The following is a 14,472-nucleotide window of genomic DNA, read 5'->3' as shown; positions in this document are numbered from 1 at the left end:
ATATTCAGTGAAAATTCTTGAGGAAGAAATTCTATTGAAAATTGTAAAACTACAATTTTGTTTCATATCGCCGACCAAACCGTCTTGTCGCACAGCCGCGCGAATCGCGCGTATTACAAAAGCAAGTGTTATCAATTGTCGCGTCGACCAGCAGAAGCAGCAGTAGGGAAATTTCGTTTTCGGCCGCCGCAACTGCAATTGTCGCGTCGCATTACGTTTCCAGTGTTGCCACCAACTTTTCCGGGTTGAGGCCGCCGCCGGGAACATTTTGGTAGCCAAGCCGGACCGGACGCGTTGCGGCCGGTGGGTAATGTCCATAACGCTGGAGCCGATGGCCCTGTGATTTGTTATATATTGAGCCCCAACTGGAAGATACACATACCGTCTCGCGTATATTATTTAGCCGGAAAACGGCCGAGCTGGCAACACTGCGAAGGGAACAAAATGAAGTGACAGGGAGCGAAAAAAAGCTAGAGAAAAACCCAAGAAAAGCTGCAGAAGAATAGTGTGACGGGGGGAAAAGTGCAAATGCAAGGCGCTAGCGAAGATCTCTGTTACCACCCGTTCCATGAGGCGCAGCAGATAGGCTTGAGGTTGAGTTTTCCGCTGTTCTGAGTGGTCGTCATTATCAATCATTATCACCGTCATTATTATCATCATTGGTCACCGTCATTAGCCACCAGCCTTGAGGTGACTCTGCCGCATTAGCTTCCTCTCGATCTCGATCTCTTGGAATTCCATCACACACACGCAAACACACACAGTTCAGGTGGGTTTTACATAGGTTCTCCTCCAGCTTACCCTTAATATTCCTCTCCTCCATCACAGTCATGTCATCGACCGCCGGCAAACGCAAGGAGATCTACAAATATCTCGCACCATGGCCGCTTTACTCCATGAACTGGAGCGTCAGGCCAGACAAGCGCTTCCGGCTCGCCCTGGGCAGCTTCATCGAGGAGTACAACAACAAGGTGCAGATCATCAGCCTGGACGAGGACACCAGCGAATTTAGTGCCAAGAGGTAAGGAGTTATTGGCTTTAATATCCTATAATTTGCATCTTTACTTTAACTTTACCTATTTTTAGCACCTTTGACCATCCATATCCAACGACCAAGATCATGTGGATACCCGACTCCAAGGGCGTCTATCCAGATTTGCTGGCAACCAGCGGTGATTATTTGCGTGTGTGGCGTGCCGGCGAACCGGACACACGGCTAGAGTGTGTGCTGAATAACAACAAGAACAGCGACTTTTGCGCACCGCTCACCTCGTTCGATTGGAACGAGGTAGACCCGAACCTGGTGGGCACCTCCTCGATCGATACCACCTGCACCATATGGGGTCTGGAGACAGGACAGCCGCATGCGCGGGTCTATGTGGCGGGACATGTGAAGACACAGCTGATAGCCCATGACAAGGAGGTGTACGACATAGCCTTCTCGCGGGCAGGCGGCGGCCGAGATATGTTCGCCTCGGTGGGGGCCGATGGATCCGTGCGTATGTTTGATTTGCGCCATTTGGAGCACTCGACCATTATATATGAGGTAAGAAAGATTTTGGATGTGGATTTGAATTCGGATTTGGATATACTCTTATACTAAATATTTACTTTAGGATCCTGCACACACGGCTCTACTGCGGCTGGCCTGGAACAAACAGGATCCAAACTATTTAGCCACTGTTGCCATGGACTCGTGCGAAGTTATTATTTTAGATGTTCGTGTTCCTTGTACACCCGTTGCAAGACTGAGCAATCACAGAGCGTGCGTCAACGGTATTGCGTGGGCGCCGCATAGGTAAGTGTGTATAGTGATGTCCTTAGATTCCTTTCTACAATGCTCTTTCTTATAGTTCCTGTCACATATGCACTGCCGGTGATGATCACCAAGCACTGATCTGGGATATACAACAAATGCCACGCGCAATCGAGGATCCAATTTTAGCCTATACAGCTGCCGAGGGCGAAGTCAATCAGATCCAATGGGGCGCCACACAGCCCGACTGGATAGCCATTTGCTACAACAAAGCGTGCGAGATCCTCAGGGTTTAAGAGTCAATTTATATTTATTTATATATATTTTAATTTTAACCCCTCCTCCCCGTCTGTGTCGGCTGAGCAACGCACACAGAATCCACACCACACACACACACACACACACATACTTTGCTGTTGGTTATCCTCTGTTTTTTTTTTGTAGCAGAAGTTGAGCTTGAGTTTAATTTTTTTTTTTGTGTCTTGTGAGGAGTAGAGGGAGCACGAGACAGGCGTAGGCGAAGGAGCTTGTATTTTAGAGACATCTTAGCTTAGTACACACACACACACAAGTATATATATATATATAAGTCTAAAGGTATAACCAAACTATGTATTTGTATAATTATGCATGTAGTTTATTTCACATACTGACAAAGGCAAAAATAAGAACAAACCCCGCGAAATCGATTTAAGGCGCTCCCTTAATTTATTTTAAAGAAAAAGATTTCAGAAACAATGATCCTACCTCGTTTTTTGTAACCATTTTTTGTGTCTGGCACAGAGAGAGAGAGAGAAAGAGAGGGGCATGGCAAGGCTTTTTCGAAATATTTTTCACTTTTTTTCTATTGAGAACCAAAAAGAAAACGAACAGAAAACTGAAAACCAACCAACAAACAAACAGAAGATGAGCAGGCAGAAGAAACAGAAGCAAAACCATGGACTTAAGCGAATGCAAAAAATAAGAAAACAAATGAATTAAATAAATAAGAATAAAAAAACAAAAAATACTTGCAAAAAAATATAAAACCAATTAAAAAGCACACACAAGACAACAAAAAAAAAAAAAACACACAGCTAACAACAATACTATTTAAAAAATAACAAAAACTACAAACAAAAGCAAAATACCGAAATATATGAGCGAGAGAGAATACAAGATTGTTGCTATATCCATTTAACGAACGAAATAAAAACAAAACAAAAAATACAAGGCAAAACCGTAACTATGATCATTTCGAGAATAGGACTCTCCCCCCCCCATTAAATAATCTCCAACAACAACCAACAAATAACTCATTTTTTTTATGTATCTTATGTACTTTATAGCAATTTCACCTCATATATATATAAATATATATATATATATACAGAAACGCGATAGCAATACACCCGATAATCCCCAAAATGATCATGTATTGTAAATAACAACATGAAAACTTTGTAAAACAAAACAAAAAATAGATGTATAAAAAAACAATCAGAAGTAGAGCTGCAAAAGCATCGATATTTTTTCGATATTTTAACATGTAGACATCAATGTATCGGCCAATAAAAAAAAATACGTGCTCTTGCAGCTCTACTCAGAGCAGAGCCGTAAAGAACTTTTGAACAAGACTTAGCCCCCTGATTTTTGTAAAGCCATATTTAAGAGAACGAAACCGAAACCGAAACCCATTTCAACTCAAAATACTACCAAGCAAAAAGAAAAAAAATATATAAATCGAATCGAATCGAGATTAGGGATGGCAGAAAAAAAACTGTATATCGTTACTGTATTGATATATAAAGCGGTCGATAAATACATATTTTAGCAGTGCAAAACAATTGATTTTCTGTTTGATATATCAAAGCAACAAATCGAAAAAAGTGAGATAAATGAAACACACATTTTTCGCAAGTTTTTGTTTCGATAAAATCGATATTTTAACATTTAAAAAATTCCCTTATATCATATCGGGCTTTCCCTCTCGATAGAATACATCCCTAATCGAAAACGATAACGAATTGCAAACGATTAAAGTCATTTTTGATATTTGTACATCGATTTTCATTGATTTTTTGCAATAATAATGGTTTCTTATCGGAAATTAGGAGTAAAAAAAAAAACAAATAATAGATAATAATTCGATATAGAGGCTCTACCGATCGATCATGTTTCTCCTCTCAGTTTGTGTTCACTTTTTGCATTATCTCTGGATTTATGTTGGCCCCCTTGTAAACACACACACACACAACACACAAACCGCAGCGCATAAATATTATAAAGACATCCAGGCGGCGATAACTGGGATTACCATGTAAGGTAACGCTGATCCTGGAGGAGTTTACCACAAAAAAAAAAACCCAACAAAACAAACAAACCACTAAAACGAAACGAAACAAATCGACGATGATGCGAGAGGAGATGAAGACGTGGAGAAAGAACAAACCAAAACAGACGACAAAAATATTTAAATAAACCATTTTTAAATAAAAACAAAAATCTTATTAAATCAAATCCGGCAAATCGGCGGGCGGACAAATGTTACTAATATCCACCACACCGCGTAGCCTCTCCTCCTTGCCTTCCTTTTCAGTATCTATTCCAGGAGAAGGAGCAGCAGGCTGGATCTTGGCCGGACTACGCTTGATGGTTAGCAGCTCGTTGACTTTCAGCTTGCGCAGAATCACCACCAAATGACCGGTGGTCTGGGAACGCTGCACCGTGGACTCGTCCGGCTTGACCTCCTCGTTGTAGGCTATCTGGAAGATCTTGCCCTTGACGGTCACCCTGGTGTAGTTGGTTTGAACGTCCACGTCGATAAGGGAGGTGTCAAGGTGTCTGCGAAAGGGAGGATAGAAGTGATTTCTTGAATTTAAGGTAACAAAAAGCAACTCCCACCCACCTGTAAACCTCCAGCTGGAGCTGGTAGTGATCGGCTTCGTCCTGCAGCTTAAAGGGCAGCTTGGCCTGGTTCATGTTGTAGGGCCTGCCATCGGGTGCAAAGAAGTGAGGCATTCGGGGCGGTGAATCCAGCACCGACTTGGTCTCATGCCGCTCCCTGCCCAGCCTATGCTGGCGGGCTATCTCGGTGCGTATCTCCGGGCAATGCTCACTTTTGGCCTGCCAAAAGGCCTTAATGCGCTCCTCCTCGTCCTCGATGCCGGCACACTGTTCGGCCAAGGCGGCCTGCTGCTCGGCCACCCGGATGCGCTGCTCATCCCGCTCGATGCACTGATCCGCCTGTTTTTGGACAATAATGGCCCGATTCTTGGCCAACTCCCGTATGGCCTGCAGACGTTCCGACGGCGTTATCTCCACACAATCCAAGCTGTTTAGCTGCGGCAGAGTGGCCACCACATAGGCCCGGTAATGGGGATAGTCCACACAGGGATTACCTATTAGCAGCAGCTCCCGGAGATTGTGATTGCCGCGCAGCGACTCTACGCTGGTCAGTTCGCCGATGAAGTTTAGGGTGAGATCCAGCTTGTTGAGGGACTCGCAGCCCCCGAGATTCTCCACCCGTTCGATGTTGTTGATGGCCGCATTGAGGTACTCCAGGCGCTTCAGCTTGTGCAGGTTCTCGAGGCGAGCTATCAGGTTGGACTGGAGCAGCAGGATCTTGAGGTCGCGACACCAGTTCTGGATATGCTCGATGACCTCGATGTCCTCCTGGTGCAACGATATCTCCTCCAGGGTGCTGATCAGGCGCTCATTGTGCTCCGATTTCTTGCGCACCAGCTCCTCGGTAACTATTTATATTTATTTATATTATATTTATGTTTTAGTAAAATTAAAATTAAAAATAATTTATAAATTATTACTTACTGCGCACCATGATGACACGTCCAGTGTGTTTTTCAAAAATCGAATGAAAAACAAAGGAAACAATGGAAAACAAGAAAAGTAAAGGTAAAAGCCTCCTCCGTTGCTAGGTAATTTCCCTTTCCTCTCATTTTGTTATTATACTTAGTTTTCTTTTTTTTATTTACTCAGATTTGTAAATAATCAATTGGAAATTAAAATTATTAGCAAAATTTGTTTAATTATGAATATAATAGAAAAAAATTCTAAATTAATTAATAATAATTAATTGGAAATTTGAATTTTTAATTAAATATTTCTATTATGAAAATAAGGTATAAGTAAAGTATAAAAAATCGTAATATACTTTTAATAATTTTTTTAAATTTAAAACAAATGAAGAAATTGTAATCCATTTAAATTCGATTGAAATTATCGACGCCTTATGAGCAGGGCATATCGATTGTGGACGTCATCGACTTGTATACGTACGCTTACAGGAGCGGTTTCAATTAGTGATTGGTACTATAATATAATTAAATAAATATTAAATAATATTTGTATATATATGTATGAGGATTTAAAAAATGTTATTTGTTTCAAACAAATTTGTATTATTTTTATTAAGTAGTAGATTTTGGTATCAACAAAGGTGATTTAAATGGATTGTATTTATTTTTAGTAATATATTTTTAGTTTTAGATTTTATTATATATTATTATTTATACTATTTATTTTGTGTTTTACCATTTATTATTTATTTTATATTAAAGTTTATATGATATATATTTATTGAAATGTTGTATAATATTGATCTTTCGGTTTTAACTCATCTTCACAGACTTGCAAATAATTTTAAAAATATTATTTATTAGTTTATTTTATATTAAATTATTATTATTTTTTTATATTATACATTTTTTTAATGTTATATTTTCACAGACTTGCAATAAATTTTTGAACGTATAACACACAAAATTAAATATTTAAATGCATTTTTTCAAAAGGCTTCTTGCTAAACATTTATTTATTTATCTAAAGCTAACAAATAGTTTTAAACTAAGAGCTAACTATGGGTGAAGAGCCATAGTATCTAAGGCCTTCGACTCGTCTTGCTAAACATATATAAAAAAGATATGTGTATGTAAAGTAATTTATATAGGATTGTAGGTACACTGCAATGCCTTGTTCAGCGCAGCTTAATACCTGATTTAAACCTCAAATAGGACTTAAAAACAAACAATACTTACCTTAAAAATAATAATAAAACGTATGTAGGTAACGATTCATAATGATATACACGATATACTATAGACAATCTATTCCAGACCACACTCAACTAATTTGGACGATAATAGAAGCCACTTAAGTTGCTGGCGAGATAACAGAATGGCTGTGCCTTCCGGGTGTTTCGCCTGCTCCCACCTCCATGGGCGGCATTTCGCCCCTGACCGTCCAAGAGAGAGTGAGAGCGAGAGCCAGAGCGAGAGAAATCTAATCAGTTGAATTAGAATTAAGTAGTTGGAACTAGGCTGGCGAATTAATTGCGACGTGTTTAGAGTCAGTCACCGGACAGCGGCCAGACGGAGCATACACACACACTCAAAGCCAGTAGTATCTCAATTTCGATCGCGATGGGAATCGATGGCGATAAGGATGACTTTGTCGGCGATATCTTGCGGCCACTCAGCGATAGCGAGGTGGACCAGCTGCTCGATCTCTACAAGGCCAGGTTCGGCGTGAGGAACTTCCACTATTTGTTGATGTACAACCAGCGGAAATGGGACCGCCAGCTGGACGAGGCACAGATCCCACGCTCCGATCCCGCTTACATATCCCTGCGCAAACAGTTCTTCACCCATCGAGCAGGAGACTTCCGGCAGTGGGGCACCTACGTGAGCCTGCATCGGGACATTGTCCAGAGTGTCTCGTTCTTCAGCTGGCAGCCGGATGGCGCTGCCGAGATGTGGCAGTGCCTGGAGCAAACCAAACGCATCGAGTGGACGCAGGGCGCCCTCTTGACCAATGTGGATCTGGGCTTTTGTGAGCGGATCAAGGAGCTGGCTGGGCAGCGAGGTGTTACCGGCATGCAGCCGCGTCAATGCTTCGGCATGGTTCTGCCGCATCAGGCTGCTCTGGAGGCCGAGGTGCCAGAGCTGCTCTCCGAGTTCGATATGCGACGGCTGACGGACGAGGATGCAGCCATGGTGCATGCCACCTGGCCCAACAAGGGCGAGGGCTCGCTGGCCTATCTCCGGGCACTGATCCGCTTCAACAGGACGCTGGGCATTTGCCGGAGCGACACGGGCGAGCTAATAGCCTGGATCTTTCAGAACGACTTCTCTGGACTGGGGTGAGTTGGGTTGGGCTCCAGGAAAATATCCTTTAAAATCTTTTAATTACTCGGAATATCCTTCAGCATGCTGCAAGTCCTGCCCAAGGCGGAGAGTCGTGGCCTCGGTGGTCTTTTGGCCGCTGCCATGACCCGTAGGATAGCCAGGGGCGAGCCGGATCTCACACTGACCGCCTGGATTGTGGCCACCAACTGGCGGTCGGAGGCGTTGCTCAAGAGGATTGGCTACCAGAAGGAGCTGGTTAACGAGTGGATCAAGCTGTTGTAGAGTCTTGGAATGGGATGATTGGTTAGTTTTGGGGGGGGATTTTGGTTTCGGTTTAATTCGGTTTGGCCAGGTCAAAGACTAGGCATGTCAGAAAATATAGATATATTGAAAATGTATCAATATTTAACCCAAAAGTCGATATAAAAATAAATTGCGATAAATTTATATTCTGATAAATAAATATGGGACCAATCTAAATAAACGGAGAACAGAGAAAAATTAACCCAAAAGTTCATAAATTAAGTAAATATAAATTGTCACTGTAGATATATCGGACAAAATAGAAAATTAAATAATATCACATTTTATGGATTATATCGATGTCTTTACATTAAGTGCGATCTTTTTCAACATATAAAACATCAATGTTTAAATATTTCAATATTTCAAAGTTTATGATGTTTTCGATATGTTTATGCTATCTTTTCAATAGCTAAAATTTCAATATATCAAACTGTACGACTTTTTTTTCGATATATTGATATAATTCGGACAGGTAAAATTTCAATATATTTAAGATTAACCAGGTGTTTTCGATATGTTAATGCAATTTTTTCGATAAGTAATTTTCAGTATATCAAAATTCATGATTTTTTTTCGATATATTGATATATTATATCATCCCCTCGTGTCGACACAAAACAACTATTTGCATTTGCTATCTGTGCCTATGTACATGGTCAACAATTTTATTTTGAATACACTTTTCGGCTTAATCGAAATTCAAAAACAAATTCGAAACTAGCAGGGTCGGGGGGTGGGGGGTATTGGGGATATGGAAATTGGGCGGACACACGAACTACTTATTTACACACTCGCGCCTCAATCTCTATTATCAAAAATACAATTTGCATTTAGGGCCAACTGAAGAGGCACAACAAGCGCACATAAATTCGACTTGCCAGTTGTCTTATTTTCTTGTAAATCGTTTTGTTTCATAGATAGCACCTTTTTTCGTATTTTACTAATTTCAATTTCAATTACAAAGTTGGGGAGGGGGGAACATGAAATGCAAACCAAGCTAATATTATGTCCAACTTAAAGGTAAACATGGGGGGAAACCCTCAGAAAATTCCCTTTCTTCGTCAAGTTGGATTTTTACTTAATATTATCAATCATTATTGCCTTGTAGAGTTGTGCCTCTTGAGTCAGCTGTATATAATACATAGGAGCTTGCAGAGAACCAGTTGATCTTCAGCCTCTTCTGATGCCCTTTCAATTCGTTTACTTCTAGAGAGCTATTCAGACCACTCTTTGAGAGCTGGCTGATAAGGGACAACCGTTATTTGCAAGCCAAACAAATACATATGTACAATTTACATACACTTCGAAGAGAGAGACAGGGAGATAGATTAGAGAGAGAGAGAGAGAGAGAGAGAGAGAGAGAGAGAGAGAGAGAGAGAGAGAGAGAGAGAGAGAGAGAGAGAGAGAGAGAGAGAGAGAGGGGGGGGGGGGACAGAGAGTCGGGATATACGTCATTCACTAAACTATAAACTACACAAACAGCAGCCGCGTGGCAGCCGTACCGCTTGGCATTCCACTGCCATTTGCCAGCAGGCTATTCCCCGGCATCATTGTCGTCGCTGTCGCCCGGTGCAGGCCATTGGATAGCTTGCCATTGACAGAGCCCCGGTAATAGGGATCCGTTTGCTGCTCCAGCGGCTGGTACTTGATGTGCGAGCTCTGCGACAGCGGCAACGTGGGTGCCTCACGTCCCTTGGTTATTTGCTTGGCCCGATTGTAGCACAGGACACCGACAATAGCCAGCGTCATGCCCAGGCAGTTGACCCACGTCACGGGATTGCCCAGAATAAGCAGAGATACGGCTATGACGAAGATGCGCTTCGAGGCGCTGGCCACCGCGTACGTGAGCGGTGTGACCAGCGAGAGGACACTGAAGGCGATGATGTTCTGCAGCCAATTGAGAACGCCGTCGGCAAAGAGCAGAGCAATCACTCGATAGTCCAGGTTTTTCTAATAAAAAAAATAGGAGCATGAAATAAATTATTTAATAAATTAAATTAAATTAAATTAAACATAGATATTATTTTAATTTAAATTAAATTAAACATAGATATTATTTTAATTTAATTTAAAAATATTCATTAATTCATTTTATGGATATTTTAAGTTAATTAATTAATTAAATAAACTAATAAATTACCAGATATTTTTACGGTTTTATAGATATTTTAAAATTTAATTTAATAATTTATTATTTATTTTTCTCAAATTTCCACTCGTTAAGCAAAAATAGAAAGGTATTAACAGGCTTCAAGGGACAAAACATAGAAGCATATGTTGGTTTCCCTTTTACCAGGGTTTTTCCTGAGTATTTCCCCTTATAAACGACTAACAAGGTAAACACCAGAGTAAATACAGGTGTTTGTAAGCTGTATACACTTGAATTACTAGTATAAAAACGTAAGAAGAGCTGTGTAAAAAATAATCAATTACAGTAAACTATTAAGAGTTTCATAACGTTGCCTAAATAACTCGCTTCTATTTAAAGTTGGCTATCAAAATCAAAACGGAAGTAAGATACGATTGCTAGGCAAAGATCTCTAACTCCCTTTCTCTCTACTCACAATGGCATTGTGGCGGAAGACCGCAAAGCTGTCTGTGTACAGCCACAGGGGCAGGAAGATGAACAGCGATAGCTTGCCGAGAAGATGCAGTAGCCGCAAGTGATGGATATTGGTGTCCTTAAGAACCTTAAGATACAAGGATAGAAAGATAAAAAATGTAAAAAAAAAAAATATATATATATATATATATATATATATATAAATATTAGCACCTTCTTGGAGAAAATGTTTTGCATGGAGAAGCCCATCGTGGAGATGAGGGCACTGATCAGGCCCATCATATCGAAGGAGATCTCCGTGACAGTGGCAATGCCCACGCCCGTTATGATGGGCAGCAGGCTCAGGTACACGAGCGTTGGCTGTTTTTCGCCAAAGAAGAGGCGTGTAAGGACGACGGTGAATAGCGGCATTGTGGCTTTAACTGGAAGCAGAAAGAAATTGACGGTTTAATAACAAATAATATAAAATAAATATAATAAATAATTGTAAGAGTAAAGGTGTTCATTTTATTGAGCATTAAAGAACATTGTAAAAATAACATTTTCTAATTTTTTGTCTAGGTTTTTAATGCTCTATAAAATGAAAGACAAGCTGTACACCATAGAAGGCATCGTGTTACTCGTCCCGGCTTTAATCTAGCCTTTTTAAGGTTCTAAATAATTTAATTATTACTTAAAATTACTTTAAAAATGAATAATTTTTCAAGAATCTAAAAAATGTTTTATGGTTAATCTTAAAAAAAATAAATATTTGTATTAAAACGTAAATCTTTTAAAGAAGAAAGCAAAATATCATAGAAAAAGCCTCTTAAAGTGAAATATAAACGTTATAAAATACTTTAATATTATATTTAAATATTTAAAAATTTATTCAAGACAAATCTGACTAAATAACTGTTTTTATTTCACCCCAACAGCTTTATTTACAATGCAAATATTACGTATTATTTACTAAAATAAGGTTGAATTATTTATTTATCCACTCTACACTTCTAAAAATATACATACATACATGTATATATTTTTTATATCATTTTCCAGATTGAAGAAACCTCCCCTTTAACAACATTTACAAGCAATGCCAACCAATGCCACCCGGATCAGCAGAAAGGGTATCTAATTTCAAGTATCCACATAGATAGCATAACCCTTACTGCTGACGTGTTGGGAAAGCAATCTTTGGCGGGCAACTCCACCTGCTAGTTGAACTCACCTGTGTGCGCATAGGAAACGGGAACCTTCCACAGCGAAATGTGCGAGGTGACCGAGGCCAGCAGCTTGCCCACCGCCAGGGGCACAATCAGCCGGTAGTAGTAGGAACGCGGTATATCCTGGTACTTCCGGATGCGCCACAGATTGAAGAAGGGGCCACTGTAGAGCGTTATGCTGCACAGCTGCACCAGCGTCACGGTCATCGGGAAGGGGAACTCGTTCAGTACCATCTTGCCGATCACATTGTTGCTGGAGGAGATCACATACCAGAACAGGCACATCAGCAGCACGACGGCTACGTGCCGCGATCCCGTTCGCTTGCTGCCTAGCATAATTCTGGGTTTTGTCCGTGGGAAACACGGAATCACGGCCCTTGCCTTGCTCTCGTGGCGGCGCACTCAAGTCCCCCGTTGCGGATTCGGCCGCAAATCGAAGCGGTGGCAAGTGCGGGGCCTCGTAGCTAGCTAGCTAGTGGCCTGGTCTGCGGGTCTGCTAGGCTGTCCGGCGCACGGCGACTTATTGCATTGCGGTTGATTATGGTTTTAAGTATAAAACGTAGTCTGTGTTTGTTTTCGACGTGTACCAGCCAGTGTGACCAGATGGGGAGCTCTCGGACCATGGGAAAAGTATGCTTGGTATTTTGTCGGTATATACTATGTCTTTGCCGGTACCGAGGTGCTCATCTAGCTATTCTTAGCTATCGGAACAAACGGCTTCTTCCTTAAGTTAGAGGAGCTCATCTAGCTATTTTAGACTATTGGAAAGAAATCTCATTTTAAAAATATAATAACTAAGCCGAAAATGAATTAATTTAAAATTCTGAGTTACTTTTCATAACAATAACAAATCTGTATTCTGAATTTAATTTTGTTTATTAATTTTTTTGTTAATTTTTTAAATTTTTAGCCATTTTTATACCCTTGCAGGGTATTATAATTTCAGTCAGAAGTTTGCAACGCAGTGAAGGAGACGTTTCCGACCCTATAAAGTATATATATTCTTGATCAGCATCAACAGCCGAGTCGATCTAGCCATGTCCGTCTGTCCGTCTGTCTGTCTGTCCGTCTGTCTGTATGTCCGTCTGTCTGTTTCTACGCAAACTAGTCCCTCAGTTTTAAAGCTATCTGAATGAATATAGTATTCTATATGCTCTCACTGCTATATATGTCGGAACGGGCCGGATCGGACGACTATGTCATATGGCTGCCATACAAATGTTCGATATATTTGTAGAAAAAAAATTATAACTTTGCTGTTTTTCAACATTTTTGCATCATTTTTGAGATATAGCCTTTTTATATTATTCCAGAATTTAGTAAAAATTTTATGAAAATCGGACCACTATATCTTATAGCTGCCATAGGAACGATCGGGAAATTAATCGAAAAAAATTATAATTTCGTTGTTTTTCAACGTATTTTTATCAACTCTGAGATATAAGCTTTTTTTATTATTCTAGAATTGTGGTATAAATTTCATAAAAATCGGACAACTATATCATATAGCTGCCATATATACCGATCGGTAGATGTAGAGAAAATGTAAAACTGGGAATGTAAAACTGTAACTGTCAAACTGTAAACATAATAAGTATAGGTAAAATGTAATGAAACTCTGTTTTGTGAGTGTTTTCAGCATTTAAATCTACAATATAAACATCGAAACCAATCTGCAAGGGTATACAAACTTCGGCGTGCCGAAGTTAGCTTCCTTTCTTGTTTTTTTTTAAATTCTATAAGGGGTTACTATAGAATTTAAAAAAAAATGGCAAAAAAATAGTTTCCACCAGACATGGCTAGATTGACTCGGCTGACGATGCTGATCAAAATTATATATGATTTATAGGGTCGAAAATGCCTTTCACTGCGTTTCTTACTGAAATTATGATAATAAGGGGCATTCAAATTAAATATTTATCCAAAATTTTATACGATAATTTTTAAAGAATTTAAGACTTAAAAATATAATAACTAAACAAAAATAGATATATAAACTATATACAAAAAAAAATACGAAATATTTTAATTTATATATATAAAATAGTTGAAATATATGAAATATCCGAAATATATTAAACTAAATATATAAAATATATGATATATATGATATTTATATACATATATAAAAAAATATATATTTTAAATTCGGAAACTGAACACTGAATCTAATTTATTTATTTTTTTAATTAAAAAATATAGGGTCTAAAATGACTCCATCTCTGCGTTGCAAACTATAAGTATAATACCCTGTAAGGCCATAAATCTATACAGACATATCACCTATTTATTGAATAGGAATTTACAAATTATAGAAATGATAGGCAAAAGCTATTCGTTTCAACTATAATAAATATTTGGAGCAAGTCTTAACATATATTTTTTTAATGTTTTTTTTTTTTCAATTTATTTCAAATGATATTTTTGATGTTTAATTAACAATGTTTCATTTTTATTTTTCCTTTAAGAAAAAAACACTTAGTTTGTAAGATTCCATGCTGTAAATATTATTAT

At 39.2% G+C, this 14,472-nt stretch overlaps 4 protein-coding genes across 4 annotated transcripts; 2 read left to right on the top strand and 2 right to left on the bottom strand.

Annotated features, from left to right (window-relative positions):
- Positions 1-4,141, top strand: wap (DDB1 and CUL4 associated factor wap). Its single transcript, XM_017173698.3, has 5 exons — positions 1-769; positions 829-1,021; positions 1,087-1,546; positions 1,617-1,798; positions 1,854-4,141. The coding sequence occupies exons 2-5, from the start codon at positions 831-833 to the stop codon at positions 2,050-2,052; spliced, it is 1,032 nt and encodes a 343-aa protein (XP_017029187.1). The 5' UTR covers positions 1-769; positions 829-830; the 3' UTR covers positions 2,053-4,141.
- Positions 4,142-4,220: 79 nt separating this feature from the next.
- tilB (touch insensitive larva B) lies at positions 4,221-5,612 on the bottom strand. The gene is made up of 3 exons (XM_017173697.3): positions 5,567-5,612; positions 4,644-5,490; positions 4,221-4,579 (listed from the first exon to the last, which is right to left on the bottom strand). Exons 1-3 carry the CDS (start codon positions 5,574-5,576, stop codon positions 4,246-4,248), a joined length of 1,191 nt encoding a protein of 396 aa, XP_017029186.1. The 5' UTR covers positions 5,577-5,612; the 3' UTR covers positions 4,221-4,245.
- A 1,432-nt stretch (positions 5,613-7,044) lies between these two features.
- On the top strand, positions 7,045-8,478 carry LOC108079458 (uncharacterized). Its single transcript, XM_017173797.3, has 2 exons — positions 7,045-7,895; positions 7,962-8,478. Exons 1-2 carry the CDS (start codon positions 7,177-7,179, stop codon positions 8,161-8,163), a joined length of 921 nt encoding a protein of 306 aa, XP_017029286.1. The 5' UTR covers positions 7,045-7,176; the 3' UTR covers positions 8,164-8,478.
- A 333-nt stretch (positions 8,479-8,811) lies between these two features.
- LOC108079349 (solute carrier family 35 member E1 homolog) lies at positions 8,812-12,584 on the bottom strand. The gene is made up of 4 exons (XM_017173656.3): positions 11,964-12,584; positions 10,964-11,172; positions 10,752-10,877; positions 8,812-10,137 (listed from the first exon to the last, which is right to left on the bottom strand). The coding sequence occupies exons 1-4, from the start codon at positions 12,292-12,294 to the stop codon at positions 9,658-9,660; spliced, it is 1,146 nt and encodes a 381-aa protein (XP_017029145.1). The 5' UTR covers positions 12,295-12,584; the 3' UTR covers positions 8,812-9,657.
- Between the last annotated feature and the right edge of the window lie 1,888 nt (positions 12,585-14,472).

Source organism: Drosophila kikkawai, chromosome X, assembly GCF_030179895.1.
Source record: "Drosophila kikkawai strain 14028-0561.14 chromosome X, DkikHiC1v2, whole genome shotgun sequence".
Classification (NCBI taxonomy): Eukaryota; Metazoa; Arthropoda; class Insecta; order Diptera; family Drosophilidae; genus Drosophila; species Drosophila kikkawai.
The sequence above is the reverse complement of the archived record's forward strand: the minus strand, read 5'-3'. Positions and strand labels throughout refer to the sequence as shown.